The 23,643-nt window shown below is 37.5% G+C and overlaps 2 protein-coding genes across 2 annotated transcripts; one reads left to right on the top strand and one right to left on the bottom strand.

Annotated features, from left to right (window-relative positions):
- The first annotated feature begins 953 nt into the window (after nucleotides 1–953).
- LOC144650926 (LIX1-like protein) lies at nucleotides 954–7,550 on the top strand. The gene is made up of 3 exons (XM_078510724.1): nucleotides 954–1,504; nucleotides 3,444–3,690; nucleotides 5,912–7,550. The coding sequence occupies exons 1-3, from the start codon at nucleotides 1,363–1,365 to the stop codon at nucleotides 6,399–6,401; spliced, it is 879 nt and encodes a 292-aa protein (XP_078366850.1). The 5' UTR covers nucleotides 954–1,362; the 3' UTR covers nucleotides 6,402–7,550.
- On the bottom strand, nucleotides 7,532–18,684 carry LOC144650924 (mitochondrial potassium channel ATP-binding subunit-like). The gene is made up of 14 exons (XM_078510723.1): nucleotides 18,524–18,684; nucleotides 17,337–18,011; nucleotides 15,705–16,007; nucleotides 15,037–15,240; nucleotides 13,777–14,176; nucleotides 13,126–13,197; nucleotides 12,910–12,966; nucleotides 11,494–11,552; nucleotides 11,123–11,185; nucleotides 10,341–10,399; nucleotides 10,017–10,067; nucleotides 9,640–9,677; nucleotides 7,964–9,112; nucleotides 7,532–7,671 (listed from the first exon to the last, which is right to left on the bottom strand). Exons 1-13 carry the CDS (start codon nucleotides 18,610–18,612, stop codon nucleotides 9,032–9,034), a joined length of 2,151 nt encoding a protein of 716 aa, XP_078366849.1. The 5' UTR covers nucleotides 18,613–18,684; the 3' UTR covers nucleotides 7,532–7,671; nucleotides 7,964–9,031.
- Nucleotides 18,685–23,643: the final 4,959 nt, after the last annotated feature.

Raw genomic sequence — 23,643 nt, 5'->3', positions numbered from 1 at the left:
AGCTAATTTCTAAGTTGGACACATACAGAACTCCAGTTGCGTCTCTGCAGCATATACAGGTTGTAATATTGTCCCTAACCTGCGAACAGGCCTTTTTCCCTTGTGAAAACGAATGTGCTCCCGGGGAGAGCCTGATTAGATGTCAGCAGATCAGGAGCTTCTTTCCCTCTTCACAGAAGCCTTTGAATCTTAAATATATCTTAGTATAACCGTACGCCGGATTGCAAGCGTTTCGTTTACTGACTTGTTCTTTATAGCTTTCAGATAACTTTCAACCGGAATGGAAAAAGACAAAGACCGAACAGGATCTTGGGTGGTCACTGAGCCTTCCTTGATCTAGCCTGTTCCATGTTCTCGGTAGTTGGAGGAGAAAACGAAAAACGCGGGCAAGCGAGAAAAAACGAGGGAGGAAGAAGGCGAGCGAAGTTTTTTTTTTCTCGCCCGCACGCGTTTTTCGCTCTCCCCCAACAGGGTATCCTTGATTCCATGTGACCCATCAAGTCGATCTTTCCCATGATGCCAACAAAGAAATAACATAGGAACGAGTCTGTTCTGCGAGCAGGCTCACCTTGGGTCACACGCGAGGGTGAGCCAGAGTGGCGAAGAGCGATTCCGGTTAATTCCGCGAGCGAAGAGATACGGCGGGTAGGAGACTTGTGCAGCGCGGCCGCTTCGCCTAATTCTCGCTGTTTTAAATTAAGTTTTACCGTTGTGCGGGTTTGAAGCTCAGCTTTAGAATGTTTTATTAGTTATATTAGACATATAATTCGTTTTTTGAAGGTGAAAAAGCCTATCTCGCGTATTGAAATCGTGTAAGGAAAACAACGTGAAGACGGTTTCTACTAGTTTCTACTGTACATGGCCGTGTCTCACAAGGACTGGGAACTACCGAATTCACGACTTAATTTTATTGGCTAAAACTTGATCCCATCTCTAACAAAATGTTAAAATATTTCACTATGCAAAACCTATGCAAAACCTACAATTTGACGTATTTTTATGCCAAAAATCAAGAATTTTTTCCCTTTCAAGACATTTTGCAAAATATTCCAGGCCTTTTGCTGCAATGCGGAGGACTAAGTACAAGCTACACTTTTTGCTCCACCCCCACCCCCTGAAAATGTTACCCTTGGGATTTATACAGCAGACGGTGCGTTTAGTTGAGGTAGATCGATCAGAAGAAGGCGGTTCATCGCTTCTGTACTTGTCATCACCGTAAATATACGCACAGCTGGCAGCTAAACGGAGTATTCTTATGGCGAAGAAGTAACAGCATAAATATGTAAGCGCCTGGTTCGTTTTCTACTCGACAGAACCGGTAATTTCCTCGTATATCGAAGGCCGCGCTTTTCCATCGTAAACATGGCGACAACTCAGGAACAAACGGTTAATGCGAATCTTCCAAACGGTGCAGACGGAACTCATCCCGCTAAATCAGTGTTAAAAGAAGCTGTTGATGCTGTATTGAATTCATTTGCTAAACACACTCATGGCTATGGAAGAGGTAGGCTAAAGTTTTCCTGTAAACTTTATCTAATCATCCCAAACATCGAAATGGTCGACACCGTCTGACATTGTACTGTTCGTCTTTCGATTTCGCTTGTCTTTTCTACCGACAGTATTACAGCATTACAGTTTATAACGATGGAAGACTGATTGGCTTTTACTTTGTTCTTGTTCTGGGTGTTGAAAACCTTATGTGTAATTTTTCGTGCAGATAGGTTTGTGTAGGTTTGACTTTCATGTTTACAGTTAAAGCTTTAAATAGAATTGAGTCATGAATGGCCTTTTCTTTTCGGCTTTTTGTTTGATTGCACTGCGTTTATAGTTACAGTGACCTGTTGCAATTATCGAAGAAGTGGGTCATATGAAAAAGTTGTTAAACATATAATTATTTCTGAAATCTTGTTAATTTATCCAGCTTGTTCAGAACCAATTTAACACAACTTTCATCGCGGATTTTGATCCGGAAATTGTGTTGAAATCTCGCGTAGAATATGCACGATCTACTCACCGAATGCGAATATTGGTCGACATGAACTCCAACAAGAAAGCGTCAATCTTCGCCGCATTTTGTTAGTGATAATACAATATCAAAGAAGCCGCCATCATTAACAATATTCTCATTGGGCTCAGTTTTCATACGAAGATGAAGTCGATTTCGAACAAGATTGCAAGACATTGTATCTTTGCTGATTTAATTACTGTACCTTGTTTCATACGCGATCGAAATCTCAAAATGTTGACGAAAGGATTGGTTTTCATTGTGGAATTTTAGCTCCTGGGTGACAATGATGTTTGTGTTTGTTGTTATCAGAGCTTTTCATATTAACTAATTGAAATCAACAGCTTTTAATATATTTTTAATAGTTTCGAAAAGAGTTGTTTTCATACTTGCTTAGTATTCCTCTCACGTTCAAAATTCATTTTGTAACAATACTTGAGAAGGATTGGAAACTTTGGAATTTAGCAGGAAGTCAACTTACTTTTTTTTGCATGTTCTTTATTTGAAGTGTCACATTGTTGATATGATTAACATACCAATTGACCAATATTTTAAGGGTTCTTTTAATTGATGTGGAGACTATCTGAAGGCTCTAGAAAGTTAATCTAGGAGTCATCTTGATTTTGTGGTTGATATTCTGTTCAGTTGCTATAGTCACAGAAAAAGTCATGCTCAAAATAAATTATTGGAAAATTAAGCTTTCTAGCCAAAATTTGCATTGCTAAACCAAGAAGTCTACAGTTAGCTAGTCTAAGTTTAGGGTGAGATTTATGGCTTGAGCACTTAAAGCCAACTTGAAAGTATTATCTTTTTACCCTTTTAAATCCCCTAGAAGTTTTCATACAAGTATGTACTAGCTACACGTAGGTGTGCACATAGTCGGAGGTTGCATTCCTGTCAGTAAGAACCAATCCTAACTCTTTCAATTAATTTTAAAGTTCATTCATTAGCTTTTACCTCGAAATAAATTATAGACACTAGCAACAACAACTGTACCTGCCCAAAAGTCAGAACTACATTTTTTGTATGTAAGTGAGTTTTTGTTACAAAAAATGTTCAAGATAAGATCGTAGATGGTACATAGAATATTGTGTCAGGTAATTATCGTGATTATTATCTGATGATTGACAAAATAATTGATGTCATGTACGATTATTGTAATTTTTGGTAACAATTTTCAAGCTTTTTCTTGCTTGCTTATATGAGAGGGGACACTATTGCTTACAGCACTATGTGTTTATAAGTTTAAAAGTATGCAGAAAGTGTCGTGAACATTGTCACAATGAAAATGACAACTATTTGACTGGTATTCAAACCAAAACCACAGCATGTTTATGTGGTGACGTTTGCCACTGGCAACCATGTTTTGGTTGTTATTCATATGTCAATATTGTTCATGTGTAACTGACATGTCCGTTTAATATTATCATTCTTGCAGTTAACGTTATAGAAGCATTGCAAGAATTTTGGCAAATGAAAGAGTCACGTGGCACTCCCATGAAGGGCGGCTCTACCATCCTGTATGAGCCTGAGTCTTCAGAGAAGCCACCTTATGTCTGTTATGTAAGCCTTCCTGGTGGAAGCTGCTTTGGAAGTTTTCAACCATGTCCAACGAAAGCTGAGGCTAGGAGAAGTGCTGCAAAGATTGCATTGATGAACTCTGTGTTTAATGAACATCCTTCCAGGCAAGTTGTTAATGAACAAATTAAATGCTTTTGTTTCAGTACAGTTGAACCCCTAAAATAAAAAATGCACCTACCCCAACAACCTTGTCTGGTGGGGGTTTTCTCTCTTGGGTTCATTAATGAGTATGACGTCTACCCAGCTTTTAAGCATCTGTTTTCTCTCCCCCTCAACATCGTTCCCTTCATCACTTCTCGTCACTCATCCCCCCTTCTTTTAAACAGCCACCCCCTATCATAATCAAGTGGCCAGTTATTGAAGTCCTGAAAGTATTGCCAGTATAATACTGTAAATAAAATCCTTATTTAGCGGCCACCTCTATTAAGCGGCGACGGAATGAGGATTTGTCTAGATTGTTTTTTCCTCTGTTAAGCACCCACCAAGAATTTAATACAATCATGTAGCTTGGCATGGGTTTCAACAACCTAATGACAGAGTCTAAAACTTGAAAAAGAGGACTGATAAAAAACATTCAAACACACGCTTATTATTGTCTTGACAAGATTCCAATGATGATCTATTGATTTCCTGGCAACAGAGTGATGTTTCTACACTCCTTATGCCAATTTCTGACAAACCTCTATTAAGCGGCCACTTACCATATTCCCCAAGGGTGGCCGCTTAATAGGGGTTAGACTGTATTATAATTTTAATGCTTGTGCAGCCTCCTTTCCTGCTGTTTTCAGCTTGACCAATAAATTGGAGCATGATTTGTTTTTCTTATAATTGACAAGAGGTTTGTTTCAACACATACATGCAGTTGGTCGGTATAGAGGAAGGGAATTCAGGCAAAGTATCAAGATGGTTCATTTAACTAAGAGGCTGTATCCCATTTGATTGGCTCATTTTGAATTTGAAATTTGTTTTTTTTTATAACAATGCCCAGGCCTATTTATGGATAGATTTGTTCTCAAAAAGGAAAAAGCACTTTGTTAGTAATAAGAATATTAGATGTGTGTTGTAAACCTTAAAAATAACCCTTGGACAGGTGAAAAATGCAATATTTTGGTCTCTTGACCTGCAAACAAATTATATGTTGCTAGAATATTAAAAGATGTATTTACTTTCCAAGGTCAACTGATTGAATGTATTTGCAAGAAAGTGTTTTGTCCACATAAATTTCCATTTAGAATGATTTTAAATTGAACCCAATTTTAGACCTTCACTGTACTATCTGCACAATAAAAACTTTGTTTACCGGTGATTCAATGCAAATGCAACAAGGGTTTTTGTTTTTCAACAAAATGTGTCAGTTCATTGTGACAAACAGCTATTTTCATTACCCTTTCTGATGTAACACAATATCTGTGTTGCTAGAATAACACTTGTAATAAACAGCCATTAAAAATATCAAGGCTTTGCTTTGGCACAGTCGCCTTTTGTCACACTGATCAAGAAAAAGTCCGAATTTAATAAAAGTGAGGTAAGCAGAAGGTCAGCAGGTTGAGTGTAACTGGTCAGGTAAATTTTAATTTTCTTTCAAAGCCAGGAAAGTTGATTTTATGGCTGCTGTAGGTTTTGATAAGGAGTTTTGTATTATAAATCGTTAATGGTCAACAGAATTGTTTTTCTGCAAAGAAAATATTTAAAGCAGAGTTGAAGACTTTCATTTGATCAGCCTTCTTATTTAGTCTGCTTCTGTGGTCAGTGAAAATTATTTTATTGTCAGGGAAAACACTATAGTTAGTAGAAACAGTGATTTTGTCTTACCGCGTTTTGATACTAAACGCTGCGGGAAACATTGTATCAGATATCTTGGACCACTTCTATGGTCAAAATTAAGCAAAGATCTGAAAAACTCGCCGACTGTGGCTGCATTCAAAACTAAAATTAGAAAACTCAATCTATCGGACTATGTGGACAACAATAGTAACTGTTGCAAACTCTGTTGCGCTTACATTGTAAATATTAGTTTTCTTTAGTTTTTAGTTAAGTATTTTAAATATTTTTAGCTTAGCATTATTAATAGTATTTTAGGTATTTTAATTGTGTCCCCAGTTAGTCCATAAGGGCTAAACACACAGACACGGTAATAAAGTTTTTATCTTTATCTTTTATTTGTTTTGTTTATAAATGGTAACTATTGGTTACATGTACATGTAAACAGCAGATGTTAGCAGTCAATACCATAGAAAAGCAAAACAAATCCTTTCTGAATCACACACAGTTTTGAACTGCATTTATGCTGCTAACTAGTTATTACTGATTACCTTTTTTCTACAGGAAAATTACAGATGACTTTGTGGAATCAGCTGTGAAAGAAGCCGAGTCAACTGAAACGCAAGTTGCTTTGAAGAGGAGGACAATTAATCTGACAGCAGACAGCTCTAAAGATCCTAACACCGGTGTGGGAGCATTCAGATTTATGCTGGAATCTAACAAGGGAAAAAGCATGCTGGAGTTCCAAGATCTAATGACAATATTCCAGTTATTACACTGGAATGGCAGTTTAAAAGCAATGCGGGATAGAAACTGCTCTCGGCAGGAAGTGTTGGAACATTACTCTGATAGAACTATTGACGATGAGATGAGAAGTCAAATGGCGCTGGATTGGATTTCTCGTGAACAGGAACAACAGGGGCTGATAAAGAGGGAGCTTGACAAAGCATGCAAAGAGTTAGAACAATGCCGACTGAGCGGACGGGAGCTCAGATTTCCAAAAGAGAAACGGGACATTCTGATGCTAGCTTGGAGTCAAATTGGGAAGGTTTAGATTCAAGAATTGCCTTGAAATGTAATAATCATGTAGACCTGTTAGTACTACAATGGCTGAATTTGTGCTAGGGGCAAATTACATGTTTATTGAGAGAAATTAGCTATCTCATTCAGACAGAAATGAGGACACATAATTTTTCCAATTTGTAATGTCAAAGCTGGGCAGATAATTAATCCCTAAATTATAAATTGAAAGCTGTAATTATTTATTCCCAGTGTTCAGCAAGCTATGTACAGTGTACATGTAACTGTTTGTCGTTTAGATTTTTCATTGTGCTTTTCTGTAGGCATGAAAGTGGGAGTGAATTGTGTCAGTTCTAAATTAGTTCCGTTGCTGTCTTGTGAAATTCACAAGAATCAGTATATATATGACTTGTCTGTAATGATTATTACAGAACTTGAAATCTTCTTTTCTAATGTACTGTTAGTGTTAACAGTTGTGAAGAGAAATACTGTATTGAAAACACACTCATGGGTTTTTCTCCCGTAAAGTTCTTTCACTGAGTAATAACATGTATGTCTTCTTGTATGTGACATGTTGTGGCAGCTTGAAAAGTTATGCCAGGACGCTTGTGATCAGCTTGTTTCAAATCACAAAATGATGCATGTACAGGCAAAATGCTTTGTAAAGTTGCCGTGTCTTTGTTTAGAATAAACTGTTACTGAGAAAAAAAACATGGATCTTATAGTGAACTGGGAAGAGAAGTACATGACCATAATAAATTATTATAGTCAGGTGAAAGTATGGTATTTTTCCGCAAATAGTGCTCACCTCTAATCTTTTTTGAACAGTCAAGCACAACAACATGTTCAAGAGCTTTAACAGGTAACAAAAAGGTTTTGAGGGAAACCATGAACTTAATTTGTTTTTTGTTTAATTGATCAGATAGTGATTTTACTAAACCTGTGAAATAGGTATTGGACTTCTAGATACTATTAGACACTAATTCCATTGTTTTATTGATTAGGTTTTACTAATTACACACTAGCTGTTAGATATTGCTTCACAGGTTCAATGAAATCACTCTAATCTGAAGCTGTTATTTCAATACATTGTAAGAGGAATGTTGTCTTGAGTTCTGACATCACATTTTGATGCACAAACATGTAAAAACACAACACAGTCAATAAACAGATTTAGTCAAAACTTTGTGTATTTAATGTTTTTATTTTGAGTTATCATTGTTTGAAGACAAAGTACAATTAGTAGAATAGAACAGTTCACAAATTAATTGTCCATGACTAAATCAATTAGCATAACCCAGTGACTGAAATTTTTTATTTATAAAAGGGGGGGCCTTTTTAGGGCCAAAAATAAGTTTAAAAAAAAGGGTTTAAAAAAAATTTTTTTTGGTAAAGAAAAAGGAAAAATAAAAATTTGGGAGAAAGGGGGGGGGAAGGGAAAAAAGGGAAAAAAAAAAAAAAAAGAGGTTTTTATAAAAAAACAAAATAAAAAAAAAGGAAAAAAATAAAAAACCCAAAAAAAATACAAAACCGCTTTTTAGGGGGTTCGAGGACATGAAACCGTGCGATTGATAACCGTGTCCGTGTTAACGTAGCCTGACTATTGAAAAACCTGCAATCTGATTGGCTGCACAGGCACCATATATCAATACATAGCAGGCCCTCTGAGTGCATGTGCAATTGTGGCCAGAAAATGTCAATAAATCGGTATTACTGATATTCTACGTTTTAACAGAACGGGCATTGGGTTATGCTAAAGCAATCAAATGCCTCACTCTGTTTTTACTGATTTTGAAAGAAACCTAATTCTTGCAGGCTAATTATTGTTAATTAGCCTGTTTCAGCAATCATTTTCCCTGGTATACTGTAGAGCGGTTTTCACTTGAGTGCATAAATTTGCTATTCTTTTGCTTTAGTATGCTCAGTGATTGCTTTGAAAAACTCCTGCCACTTTAACTCATCCAATCAGAAGTAGAACCAAAACCGATTGTTACTTGCTTGCAAACATTTTCCTGTGCTTTGTGCTGACTACATGTAAATTATATAGGCCATTTCTGAGTTACCCTTTGCCTCTGTTTCAAAACGAGTCTATGTGCGAAACCATTCTTACGAAAATGAGTTTTACCTACAGGTCCATTTTATTGCAAATCTAACTCATTTTCATTTGAATGGTTTCGCAGGTAGACTCGTTTTGAAACAGAGGAAAAGGGTAACTCGGAAATGGCCTATTATTCTGAGTAATGATTGGTTGACAGTGGAGTGTCTGTGTCTTTTGCATTTGTGATCGGCCATTGATTTGATCAATTGAAAACTGAGCATCTAATTATGTACTTTATACTTTCAACTGTGAACTTAAATATAAAAATTCTGTTATCATTTCTTTCAATAGTACAATATATATCAATAAATTATACCAGAAACTGCACATTAAGTAGGTACAAGGCTTAGAAAGTTAAGTGTTTCTTGAAAATTCTTAAAATCCAGGAAATATATTTTACCCTGGCCAATGAAATTCAAAATGTCAGTGGAAATTTCTTAAAAAAACTCCCTTCAATATCCCAAAAATAGTGTTAAAAGTATTATTACTCGATTAAAATTACATTTAGCTGGCGGTGATGAATGAGAAGAAGTTTGCTTTGACAGTGTCCAGCACTATCAAACAAGCTAATCCTGGTCTTGCATTTGTCGGCGTACTAGGTCGGCATATAGACCACTTCTTGACATCAATTCTTGATGTGTTCCCACCTTTAGAGTTGCAATAAAAAGATAGTCATGAATTGTTCGTGTCAACATTAACACTTAGAAGTGTAACCTCTAAAAGAAAATCTATCTTAACAAAATTAATGAAAGGAGGAGTATAACCTGCGATGGACTTGGCATCCCATCCAGGGGGAGCAGCAATATTACTCCTAGTCATTATATTATGGGAGCTCGGATACAATCTGGCAAAATGGGTCACTCTAGACCAAGTGCTGATTCAACCTTCATTACACTGCTATCTCATTAAGGGCCCATTAGGGGTGGTGAATGGTCCTTCAATAACTGCATGTCTCGCAAAATTGCCATTTCAGGGGTCTCGTCATCTCATTTTTCTTTGCGCTTTCTCGCAGTCTCGATTTCTTTGCAAGGCTAAGGTCTTGGGCTCGCCGAAGATATCAGTCTCCCGTCTTGCAAAGTCTCGCATTACCATCGACACCCCTCCCATTGGCTTGGGTCCAAAGGAGGAACTATACTGCACTGCACTGGTATTTTTTTAAGACATTACAACTTACCTCTTTTATGTTGCCATGAGAAAGAACCACAATCATATCTGTTTAATGTAAAAAGGACACAATATTTACATCAGCCCAACTGATATAAAGTACTTTCATTAACTGAATGTAAAGACACATAACCTCACATTTGTAATAACTGTAAATTATGAAGTAAGATTCATTTTGATAGATGCTTGCAGCATCTTTATGATGCCCAATGCAAATTGATGCATGAACATGCATGGATTGAGTACTGTTAAGTTAAGACTCTTGTTGAGAGTGGGTTAACTAGTAGCATTATAACCCTTGGCCTTAGGTAAAATGACTACTAGTGCTAAGAAAACAGATGACAATGATAATGACGACAAACCAATATTAACATTGTATGAACTAACCTGCATTCTGTATTGTACTGAGTCTGTGAGCAATCACTACAACAGTGCGACCTGACAAAGGTAAAGAAAGAAATTAGATTCAACATGTGTAACTCATACAGTCAACCTAGCTCCCCTCAACAATTTCCATAAGCTCCCCCACCCCTGACAGAGTTCCAATTAAATTAAAAGTTATTAATTTCCCCCCCCCCCCCCTTTCCCCTCTTAACCCCTCGCCTGTTCCATTTCTAGTGACCTATAGCTAATAGTCAATACTGAGTGCACATATTATTTGGAATGAAATTAACAATTTGAATCAAGAAAACACACAAAAAAAGTAGAAACCTTTTGTCACTTTATCCAGAGCATCCTGTACAACACGTTCAGATTCTGCATCTAAAGCACTGTATTGACAAGTGGAAAAGATAGTTATTGTAAGTTGAGTACATGCACGCACCGCTGAATCAACTGTTCTTTCATTAAAGAAGAAATCCCCTGGCCTGGTTCATTTTTGTCCGAACTTCACAAGCATGTCTACTCACAGAAATTTTAACAATTGTGGACAAAACTGAGGCATTACAAATGTAGTTCCAAAAATTATCCATACCTCCCCCATGGAAAGGATTTTTCCCAAAACCCCACATATACTCTGGAAATTGCTTTTGAGACCCCTCCCACCCCAGGAATTTCCAATCCCTTCTGTGGGGGGAGTATGGACATTTTCTGGAACCACATACTAGTTATTTTTTCCCCAACCCACTTCAGGTACACCAGGGCAAGGTACGCTTTCTTCTCTTTCCCCAATTAATGCAAGACCCCCCTCTTATCAAATGTTGTTCTTATCCAAAACTCATGCCTTGTGTTTTTGTAACGTTCTAAAACAACATAATGGGGGAGGGGGTGGACAAAGTTTATTATGTTTTTAGTTGTCACATTATTTTGAGGAAAGATTATCATTCATGGTACTGGTGTTTGTCTCAACTGCTGATTATCATGTATAATACAAATGTAGATCACTGTTTTTCCAGGATTGTCCTGGGATACTTGGAGCAGTCTAAATTCTAAAAAGAAGTGGGCCATAGTAAAAAATGCTATGCACTGTCTTTTTATGTGAAATACATATATACCTTGTTGCTTCATCTAATATCAGAATGGCTGGGTTTTTTAACAGTGCTCTGGCAATTGCAATCCTGGGTAAAAAGGATAAAACGCCATAAGCTAACTTGCATTTTTTAAATTATCTACAGTAAGACTGAGGTGGAACAGTGAGGAAAAAAATAACTACTGACAGTAAATATATAACAGTAGAATTACTGTGATAAAGCTAATAGTATATTAGTCCACTGTGCCTTAAATTCGCTTAAATAATGCACACTGTATGTCAAATTTGGAGGGAATGACATTCTAGGATGAGGTCTGGCACAATTTTCAGCCATGATGAGATTTCAAGTTCTGAAACAATAGCATAGCATAAAGTATAACATATAGTGTTAGATACCTTTGTTTTTGTCCCCCTGACACAGTTACACCTCTCTCTCCTAGAACAGTGTTGTAACCCTGAAAAAAAAGTCAAGTATTCTAAGACATGCTAAAAAAAGAATGCAGTTTTACAGCAGTTTATACATACAACAGCAAAACCTTTTTACTCGTGAATGCATAATGAACGAGTATAGTGGGGAAGTTGAGCCATCCGTCCATGCGTCCTTCCTTCCATCGTTGTTAACATTATGCAAATTAGGTATGCTCACGGGCGCTTTCTAAATTTCGTTTCCCTCGGCTGTGGATAAAAATACAGCTTTACAAAGGTATCATTTCAAAGAAATAAGTGTAGAAAATACTTCACCCTGTAAATGAGAAACAATCGTTTCCCAAACGATGAAATATTGCCTTTTCGTATAATAATCGCGAACATTCGGAAACGATGACCAGTGACTTTATGTATGTGTTATTAAAAGACTGGAAAGGTTAAATCACGGCACGATTTAATAAAGGATAATCAGTAAAAGAGTAACGAAACTCTATACAAGACAGATATGTATGTTTCCCAAACGATGAAATATTGCCTTTTCGTATAATAATCGCGAACATTCGGAAACGATGACCAGTGACTTTATGTATGTGTTATTAAAAGACTGGAAAGGTTAAATCACGGCACGATTTAATAAAGGATAATCAGTAAAAGAGTAACGAAACTCTATACAAGACAGATATGTATATAATCTCCGTGAAAAAAAATAAGAAAAAAGAATTTTAGCCACAGGGTATGAGAGTCGATCCCGGGGTCACACGCTTCAGAACGCAGAGCAGTACCACTGAGCCATCGGTTTACTGAGCAATTAAAATGATGAAAAAAGTAATTATTATACCTAAGCGACCTGTTATATGTTCACCCTCTTTAAATAAAGTTGATTAATATTATTAATCACTATAATGAATATTTTCCATCGATACTATGCTGTTCAAAGGAATCTAACGCATTCACGAGTAGGTCATAGACCTCTTTGATTTAATAAGATTGCACTTTTGACATGTATGCAGGACTGCAAATAACAGTCGGTCATCGGACATTGGCGGACCAAAATTTGCCCATGTCCGACGAAATCCCAAGTGTGGTCGGACATGATGTCCGAACATTTTTTGTGATTATAATTCATTTTACGGCAACAATGAATAAAAATCTGTTCGACCACAATTTTGTTTTGTGTGACCAAGATGGTGTCTTAGTAGGACATATACCGGTACATGTCCATTCAAGCGAAATAAATTATTTGCAGCCCTGTGTATGTCAACCTTCTCAAACTTCAGCTAGCTTGGTGGGGAATATGAAAAATCCTATTTTAGGCTTTTTTCATATTTTGTCAATTGACAACCCTAGCCATGTTAAGGATTAATATGTAACTACAATTTACAATACCTCAGGGAATCCTCTGATAAAACCATCAGCATTCGCTTGCTGTGCTGCAGCCAGTACCTAAAATAAACAAACAATAAACAACTATAGGCATGCAATACGTGCAGAGTATATACATTGTGTGCAGAGGACCACAATACTGTACAGAATGCCAAGAAACATAATTAAACAAACAGCAACAACTATGAAGATGTCTATTCAGCACAGCTGTTCATGTACCTCTTCGTCTGTAGCTTCTGGTCGGCCATAACGTATGTTCTCCATCACTGATGTGGCAAACAGCACAGGTTCCTGAAGAAAGAAAACATAATTGAACTATAAGACATAGTATAGAAAGATGTAGTATAAGGGAAATTGTTACTGAGTTACTGAGTGACACAGATTATGAATCTTTTCTCCTCTTCATTGTAATAACTGTGTTTTCAGATGCATAACCAAACTTTGTTGAAGTTTAGACCGTTTTTTTGTTGTTGCTCCATTTGCATGTGAGCTGCAAATTCATTGGAAAGAAGCCTACTTGTAGCAATATAATTCTCTTACAAATTGCTACTGAACTACAAGCACAATTGTATGTAAAATTTAAAGGCACAATTCACTCCCGAATGCATGTTTTGGGTAAATTCATATGATATCTTGTAAACAGGAACAGCTAAACCTCCTGTAACTAGGGAACACCCTTGGAACCCTGAGAAAGTGTGTACTAAGGGGAGGTTCTGATTATGGGAGGTTAAGATATGAATTGTTTGAATGTGGCTGAGACCATGACTTAGTGTCCACTTACAGAAGATGTCTGCCTGTAGACAGGAGGTGGCCATTATTAACAGAGGCCTGACCGTACATGTAAAAATAATTATTGTTCAGTCCAAATACCTGGTGAATAAACCCAATCACAGTTCCTCTCAGCCATGTTGGATCCAGATCGGTGATGCAATGTCCATCAACAGTAATGCACCCACTATCCACATCATAAAAGCGCTCCAACAATGCTGCCACAGTAGACTTCCCTGCGCCACTACTTCCACACAGAGCAACCATCTTACCGGCTGGCATTGACAAAGTGAAGTCTTTCAGAACTGTCTGTGTGGGTCGTGTAGGGTAGGAAAAAGTAACATGCTTAAAATCAACTTGTCCATGTATGTCATCAAGCGGCATATGAGTGCCGCCTGTCACTGGTATAGTGGGTTTGATAACAAGGTATTCAAAAACCCTTGCTCCTGCACTCATGCCGCGCACAACTTGGCCAAATAGGAGAGACATGTGACCTAAAGATCTAAAACAAAGAAAAATATGTTTCGTTTTTGAAAAAATCTTAAAGCTCATCTTCTTGACTAATGAAGGGTCCGTACCGTAATGTGTTACAAGAAATCTTTTGAAAGTAACACTGGTGAGAAATTATTAATGGTAGTTATGTACTCTAAAGCTCCTGCAAATAAATTTTTCAATTACAGTCAACTCCCACCTTGCGGACACCTCCCTATTACAGACAACCCGTTATTAACGACAGGAGTTGAAGTTCCAGCGAATAAGAATTACTGAAAATAACTCTTGCTACTACGGACTTCCTGTATTATGGACACCAAATGGTGATCCCCAAGGTGTCCGTTTTAGAGGGAGTTGACTATATAGGTGCAGGAGTCTGGCACATGAAGGTACTCTGAGCTTAAGGTAAACTATTGCTGCAGACTATCACCATTTTGTGTGACTGTTTGGCTAATATACACTGTAAATGCCAAACTCTGATGATACTGTAGCTAGGGGATATTACAGCAGGGAAAACACTAAAACCGTTCACACTTTCATTAAAATTGGAAAAGGAAGGAGAGGAAATAGTTGACAAATTATTCACGAAAAAATACCCTGCTGGCTCCATCTCTGTCCATTTTGTTTATATTTCCTGCAGTTTCAGCTATCATTCAATGGTTTTCTGCAGAAATTTACATATGCAAGATAGAGTTAAGTGTTCACCGTTTTCTGGTTCACACTGTAAACTTCCACTGACTATCATGCACTGTTTGATCAGGGCTTAAAAATGCGTCTGTCCAACCAAGAGAAAAAAAGGCACTGACAAAAATGCTCCGGCCAGGATGCAAGTGGGTGGGGCTGGGGGTATCTGTCTTCTACTGTACATACCTTTGAATGGTCTGTGTAGCCACCAGGAAGCTCATCAAGTCTCCAGGTTCCATTTCTTGGGCTGCAAGAAGTGATCCTCCATAATATAACACAACCAATGCGAGGCCGTTAATAGCAAGGTTGGCCATACCTTGGAAAGCTCCAACTCCAATTCCCAGTAATTCATTCATTGTCTTAGATTTGGACACTTCATCATGATACAGTCTGCAAGAAAGTTGATTTTACTACAAGACGAAAACTTCGGCTATGTTTGGAAACAGCCCACTGATCTGCCTCCTGCCAGTTGGGGTTTTAACCATGTTATATTCATTTACAATATTTGTTTCAGTGTTTGTTTACATTGGCCCTGAAGGCCCCATTGGGGGAGTGGTCAATTAACTTCTTTGTAAATTACTTATTGTATCCAGTGAACAAGTAGATTCCTTATCCATAGTTGATAGTCAAGAATAGTTATTTAATATTCAGTTGATAGCACTCTCCTCTCTTTAAATTTTAACTGCATGCATGGGGCCAAAATATATGTATAAGTAAAAAAATCTGAAAAAACAAGAAGAAAAGAAAAATGGGGTCATTTATCAAATACAGTGTTCAAGTTGTAGACGTTGAGGGCAATGCAATTGGACTTTCTGTACATAAAATTAAAATACGTAACAACTGGATCATCTTACTTTGTTTCCTTGTCCTCCATGGCAAAAGCTCTCACTGTTCGCACATTTCCCAATGCCTCATCAGCTACAGCAGTTGCTTTGGCAACCTGCGCTTGAGCTGCCCTGGAGAGCCTCCTTAAAAGCGAGCCAAACAAAGTCCCACCAATGATCACAACTGGTAACACAACCATCATCACGACTGTCAGTTTTGGAGAAATCACATATAGTGATACCACGCAACCAATAGTTTGTGTTGTGCTACGCAGGCCTTGAGAAATGACCTGCTTGAAAGCACTCTTAAAATCCTGGATGTCAGCTGTCAGCCTTCAAAAATAAAATATAATTAAGAATCAACTTGAATCCTGAAACAAAAGCTTTATCAAACTAATTTCCAAGACTAATATTAAGCATTTGATTTGGTGTATACCTCAGGAACAGGTGTAGTAAGGGTTTACACAATGACTCACAATGCGTCGGCTACATGTAAAACATAAAATACCGTATTTTCTCAATTAAACGCCCCCGGTGTTTATTTCAAACTTGGCCTGGTGGACCCAGCGTTTATATGAAGCCGGCGTTTAATCGGGGCCCAGTGTTTATTAACAAAGTGAAAATTTCTGTTATTTTTCAAGTTGAATTATAATCATCCATCCTCACAATTTCTAGGGCCAGTTTGTCAAAGCGGAACAATTTTTCCCTTTGTCCCGCATGGACAAACTGTCCGTGGGTCTCCGAGGATGATTATTTCCAAGGGTTACCGTGCTGTATACGGCACGTTGCAATCATGATTTGTGACAAACAGAACCGAAACACTAATATGAACAACATGGGAACAAGTAAACGGTAACGCCTGGACCTCGAATAAATGCCGGGACCTCGATTAAACGCCCCCGGCGTTTATTTAAAAACTAGCAGTTTTGACCCGGCGTTTAAACGGGGTCCGGCGTTTAATCGAGAAAATACGGTACTTTAGTCTTTTAAAAATTACTTGAAGGTCTTACTTTATTTTAAAATTAAGGTCAGAAATATAATATAGTGTAATGAACTGGAACCACAAAAGTTCTTGGGTACTGGTACATGTACACCTCAAAGATGAAAATGTGGTGAGAGATCTTTTGCCAACTGAAAACCAAGTATACATACAGTTACTATACAGTACCGTGCTAATTCCTGCATATAATACACATGCAGTATGTAGGATTGTTATGAATGGAAGGTGTAGTGGCCTAATGGTTAGCGTGCCAGACTCCAGAGCAGACATTCCGGGTTTGAGCCCTGGCCGGGGTCACAGTGTTGTGTTCTTGGGCAAGACACTTTACTCTCATAGTGCCTCTCTCGACCCAAGTGAATAAATGGGTACTGGCCAAATAATGCTGGATAATAATAATATAATAAAATTGAACGCTAAAAAATTAGAACGACGTTTTGACCGTTCAACAGTCATTTTCAAGTTGAAAATGACCGTTGAATGGTCGAAACGTCGTTCTAATTTTTTAGCGTTCAATTTTATTATACAATCAACTTCCAAAAACTTGTTGAGTAATAATAATAATTAATAATAATAATAATTATTATAATAATTTATTGTTTTGCTATGTTCAGTACAACTACATGGAGAGGTTCCATTAAAGGGGTGCAAACACTGTAGCTTACCTGTTAACTAGTTCTCCAGTTTTATGACTATCAAAGAAAGCAATGTCTTGTCGTATCAGTGATGCAAACAAAGCATTACGCATTCTCTCTGCCAACCTCTCACCAAGGCAAGAAAGAAATGAAATGTAAAAAAACGTAAGAACTGCTTGAGCTCCATAAATTGATATCAATTTCATGGCGGGCTCCTTTAACACCTGCAAAAAGTCCGTACTGTGCTCGCCGCCAGTTAAACTTGAAACAGCATTTACCAGGTTTCCTAGCAACAGAGGTAGCTCAATGTTCACCATGGCAACTGCAAACGCACTCAAGCTTGCTAGGATTAACAGCCATAAATCAGGCCAAAGGAACTTCCAGAATTCTCTAAAGTCAAATTTTGGCTCTGATTTCTTGCTATCCTTGTCTTTCTTCACTGTACGATGGGATGATGATTTGTGGCTTAACTTCAAGCCACAGTACGCACTGGAAATTCTTGATCGAACAACCAGCGCTCCGACAGCTAAGAGTCCTGTATATTTGAGAAAGGACCAGTGTCTACCAAAAGAATTTGGTTTCTGTTCTAAAAATTTCCAGATATGCAAAGCTCTCTGACTCCATCTAGTACCAAAGTTGTTTGCATTATTCTTTGCAAAGACTTTTAAACTTGGTCGTTCTCTGGGGGTTGCTGGCCTGTAAGTCCTAAAAATGAAGAAATGTATTTCAAAGTATCAAAATGAACTAATACCATAGGCAAAGAAAAAGAAGAGGCTACCGGTAAATCTTCTGGCAATGTACAATGAACGGTTACAAAATCAGACCATTGTCTACTGTTTCCCCTTAAATAATAGAAAATATTAGTTTGTACTCTGCATTTTACACTTCACTGATATAATAATATTAAAGTCACTCTGGTCGTGAATTGTCTGGTCCACCTCAAATTTTACAGGATTTTAGAGGTATGGGATGTCTGGGATGGGAACACTTTGAGTTAGGAATTTGAAAAATAACATTGCTCTGCAACCAATTGACACAATTGCAAACATTGACACAAGTATAACTTCTTTTACAACTAGAATCGTTATTTCACAAATTTTACCTAAAAGAGGTTACTGAGCTTAACAAAACTCATCTCAAGTTTACCCCTCTTGAGAACAATTCTCGGTTCCCCGGCGCGCGCCAAAAAATAAAAGTGCAAATTTTTCTCTGAATACCTGCTGATGGTAACAATTCTTGTAAATCCAGAGAAAACATGACTTCGTAGAGAAGATCCACACAATTTTGAGGTCAGGAAAGGATACATCTCGCCTGCTTCTGTGCCTAGAGACCGTTGGATTCAGCAAAGATTCTGCAAAGATTTGTCCGCCATCTTGGATCGCGACAGCTGAACTTGTTCCAGGCTGCCCGAGTAACAAAGTTGAAACGCCTGGTGGTTTTAGTGCGGGACTGTGGGGGGGGCCGAGAGCGAAGGGATTGCTGAAGAAAGGTAGTTTGTGGAGAGCGATTTTAGAGTGTTTTGTAACGCTAAATGATGAATTTAAGTAGAGAGAACACCTGGTTTAAAAAAATAATCCAAGTTCTAAACCGCGCGTTAGAATTAAAATTCCTAGAACTCGGAGAAAAGGAGGTAGATTTTCGATTTTTTACTAATCAGACTACACGCCATTTAAGTTTTAGGGCCTTTTCTGTTCTGGCCACGTGACTCGGAATATATAGCCGTGATTAAATCTTAAGACTTTTCCGATGGAAGAAACAAGTCCAAACTACTTTCCAGTGTGAGGTCTAATTTTCAAAAATATGATGGTTATAAAAATCTTCCATAGCTATACAAACGATGACCCTGCTTTGGCAACACTACAACCTTGTCCCAGGGCGCGCAGGAAAAGGCCTTCCCCAAGCCTTGTTAAAACTGTGTAGCATTGCACGGCTAAAAGAGAAAACAGGGGCACCCATCGAGAATATAGTTCAAAACCACTTAAAGATAGCACCGTTGAACGTATTTTAGTATTTAAACAGTAGATATAGGCATATTTTTATCCCCTAAAAGTCTAGTGATCCGAAAGTTATAGGGATCGAAACTTACCTTTTCGAAAAAATTCCAGCCAGAGAAAGGCTCCCGAAAATTCTAGGTGACCTTTTTAGAGTAAAAATCCGTTAAAAATGAACAATTATACCATTTTTTTTAGATATTCGAAAATCCTAGGAAAGGCAGGCAAGCAAAAAAAATTTACAATGAATGTTCCGAAAATTCTAGATCTCAAATCGTCTTCCGAACAGATATTTTAACGAAATATTCCGTTGGGTGCCCCTGAGAAAAGAGAAAAGGCAAAAGAAGAAAATGTGAGAAGGACATATCAAGAAATGAACTGATGTTTTGTTTGTTTACCCTCAGAAGGAAGGCCCTTGAGAACAGGCCTGGAGAAAACATGGGTTGGGGTGATTGGGGAGGGTGTGTGTGGGGGGGGGGGGGGGGGGCGAGGGGAATAAGGGCGAGCTGGTTTCGAATTTGTCAATGGTCTCTCAATTAATCCTTGCAAGCTGAGGGATCACGGAATGCTGCTTTACGCCTTGTATGCGATCGACAATTTTTATTTATCACACTGAGTGTCCACAATTAGTAGTGGGAAGGTCTTTTCAATCCTATGAAAATTTGACACTTTAATGAAGTTATTTTTTATTTATATTTATTATTCAATTTAAACAATGAAACTGCGAAGTCTGGGACCGCCGGAGATTGAAATTGACTTGAAACTATGTTTATTCCGTCGGAACACAAGTAAAACGGTATAAAGTAAACAACAGTTAATAAAAAGATAATCTATTCACCAAGGTAATGTTGTGAAGCATTTAACTTACTCGTTAAACGCGACGTGAATCAAATCACGATCAAATATTTTAAATTAAATGAGCTCAACATTCTTGACTGATAAGTTTTATTATATCATAAGTTTTATGATTTGTGAAAGTCAATAAAATGATACACGCTGTTTTCCCTTATATATTTGTTGAGAAACATGAATCTATTACGGACATAACAGTTTTTTTTTGGTTTTAGACTGAGCCCAGGAGAAGGCGCTATAAAGCTTTTGGTATTTCTTCGTAAAGTTTATATTAGTCTTTCAGCTATTATCACTGAATGTTGCCAAGCAACAAGATAAATATTGTCAGTGGGAAAAGTTTTCGTTTTATGTTTTTATTTTCTTTCAACGCGGAACTGTTTGGTTATACGTTGCCAATATTTCAAATGGCGCGGTTTCTTTTCATCGTTACTTTAGTTTCTTGCCGAATATTCCGGAGTTTCTGTCAATTTCAACAATTTCTTTACAATCCGGTTGTTTACAGGTTGCCTCGGAGATTGGAAACAAAGCTGCGAGCTTACAATGCAAAGAATTTTTTACTAAAAGTGACCTTCATGAACGCAAATAATATCAATATGGTTTTGTGACCTCAAAACCACTTCGTAATCGATACAGTTCTCAAAGTGTTTCCAATACTGCTGCTTTCGGAACTACAAACACTTTTAAAATGAATGTGTCCTCCCATTTTTCAAACGGTTTACCTTTTAGCGGCGTTTTCCAAACGAAGGCGTTTTTGATTTATGACCGGCTTCGATGGTCGCCTTGTTGACGGTAGACATAACCGCATAGAAAACTATATACGATGTACCTGGCTTGAAATAGCTAATGTAGACTGGATGTCGTGTTTTGACAAAACTAATGACGCCCAATTAATACGAGATGAAATGAAATTAATAACGGCGTATTTTAATTACCACTTACAGAGATTTTATCAAACAGTGTCACATAAATTACACCTATATTTGATAACTGATTCGAACTGATTTTAGCCTTGTAACCGCCTTCCTAAACCTTTAACTTTTAAGGTATGTTTTCCAGTGTTACCTGATCTGATTAGAATAAAGGTTTTTTAAGCCAAAGGCGGAGTATTGATCAGTCAAAGTGACATAAATAACAAAACTAAAAAAATCTTTTCCCCAAAACAAAATTCAATATAATAACAATCAGCACGACTGAGTGCCGAAATGAAACAATATGACCACACCTTTAAGGTGGTACTTAAGCTATTTTAGCGATTCTGTCACTACGCGTCCGAATTAGTCTTAACGATAATGGCATTTGAAACGGTAGGAACGCAATAAAAAATTTAGCTTAGAATGTGGACATCACGCCATTTTTCAATCCTAGATGAAAAACTCAGTGTAAATTTATGTCGATCCGACTAAGGGAAGACGCCTAAAGGGATGATTGTAGATATGTAGATTGTAGTGGTCCCCCAAAACCGATATAATAACAATAAGCACGACTGAGTGCCGAAATGAAACAATATGACCACATAAAGGGGGTACTTAAACTATTTTAGTGATTTTCTCACTACGCATCCGGGCATTTGAAACGATAGCACACAATAAAAGTTTTAGCTTAGAATATCGACAGGAGTGCAACAACGATTTTCATCAGACCAAAAACTAGCGTAAATTTCAGCTCGATCTGCCTAAGGGAAGACTCCCCCAAAACTGAACCAAACACCTTAAAAGAGTTGCATTTTACTTGTTATGCAAAACTGGCTGTATAGTTCTCAGGGCATAAAGTACCGATCTAGCGTTTGATGAAAATATGCGTTTATGACCTTTGTTTACACTGAGTCACCCAGAGAAACTTGCTTAATGTTATATTGATATAATGTACGTGATAGTGTTTTGCCGTTGAACTATTTTCAAAGGATATCTAATATAGAATGTCCACTATCGTTAGTTTCAATAATAGCGGCGTTTTGCAAAAAGGACATCTCGAATGAAATGAACTTATTTATTTTCAAGCGCACCTGCCTTTTTTTCCCCTCACTCATTTCATAAAACCTCCAAACATTCCTAAATGGGGATAACGAAACATGCTTTATTGATTAAAAATATACCTGATTGAAGAAACGTTGACCCGTGAAAAGCCTAAACGATAAACGATGCGACCCAAATGTTTACTGGGAAATAGGAAAAAGTAATCGTCTTCTGTGACAGAATGAACATTATCATACGCCAGGTTGCATGAATCATGCTCTTAAAGCTCTGAAAGAAAATATTCCTTTATTACCGTATGAGTAAATGGAATAGTGCTATTAAAGCTACCAATGCTATCTACCCATAATTCCATTCGGTCGTATCGTTCATGGTTTGAGCTTTTCATGGGTCAACTTTCTTCAATCAGTATACAACGCGATGATGAAATAAAAATCGCATTACTAAACTTGACGTTCGTATTAACTAAAAATACACTCAAAATTACCGTAAAAAAATTTAATATAATTATAGGGTAAAGGATTTTTTCTCGCGCACGGTATGGCTGACACCAACCGCGCAAACCTCTGCACCCAGCTATTTATGAAAGGGGTCTGGAACCTAGACTGAGTTAATTGATCTTCAGCAGTAACTTAATAATGTATTAACATTTCAGTTATGCAAAACCTCTCACTGCCGACATTGGCATTTAATGAAGGTTGTAGTTCTTGAATTAATAAGATCGCCTTAATATTAATTTGCAGTGGAGGTCAGTTTTGCCAGACGCAAGGATTTCAAAATGGACCCATTTGATGTATATATATTATTATATTTTCAATCAAGTTACGATAGCTCAAAACCTGTTTGTTTAGTTGTAAAAGGTAAAATCTGCCTTCAGTCTGAAGTCACTGAAGTGACCATTGGCTCCACATCGCTGGAACCTATCTCGGTTTAGAACTTCTGATTGGTCCACGGCAGCGGGCTAAAATATATCATAGCCCGTTGAATTCTCCATTTTAGACCGCAAAATACGCCACAATTCAATGCCCGATGAAATGATTATAATATTTGTTATATTCCATATATTGCCATCTAGTCGCACATTTTCCCGCGCTTCGTGCCGGCTACATGTATTTTCTTCGCGTTTTGATTGGTTCAATGGATTATCTATGTCCTTTGTGATTGGCCAGAGTAATTACTCGGCTTTTGGTTTTAAGACACTCAATTAAATACTGCTCTCACAATTTTAAAACATTGCACGACATGAAGTCATACCAGTATCGCGTGGGTCATTTTAATCATCGCACGTGTCCTTAGTTTAACTTATGAACTAATGTTTGTGTGCCTTAAAGATTGCATAGTGGAGCCAATTAATAATAGAACCACATCCCAGCACAAATAAATTTTGGGCTTTGAAAACATGTTTTTCTTGAAAATGTTTAGCCCATTTTTAAAATGCTCTTACAAGCGTATCACTGAGATAGAGTACCAACGTACTGCAGGAAAAAAGCGGCAGGAGTAATAGAGATTTAGCATGACGTTATA

Source organism: Oculina patagonica, chromosome 4 (assembly GCF_052425735.1).
Source record: "Oculina patagonica isolate OP01 chromosome 4, crgOcupat, whole genome shotgun sequence".
In the NCBI taxonomy this organism is placed as follows: domain Eukaryota; kingdom Metazoa; phylum Cnidaria; class Anthozoa; order Scleractinia; family Oculinidae; genus Oculina; species Oculina patagonica.
This window is presented reverse-complemented; position numbering and strand designations above follow the sequence as displayed.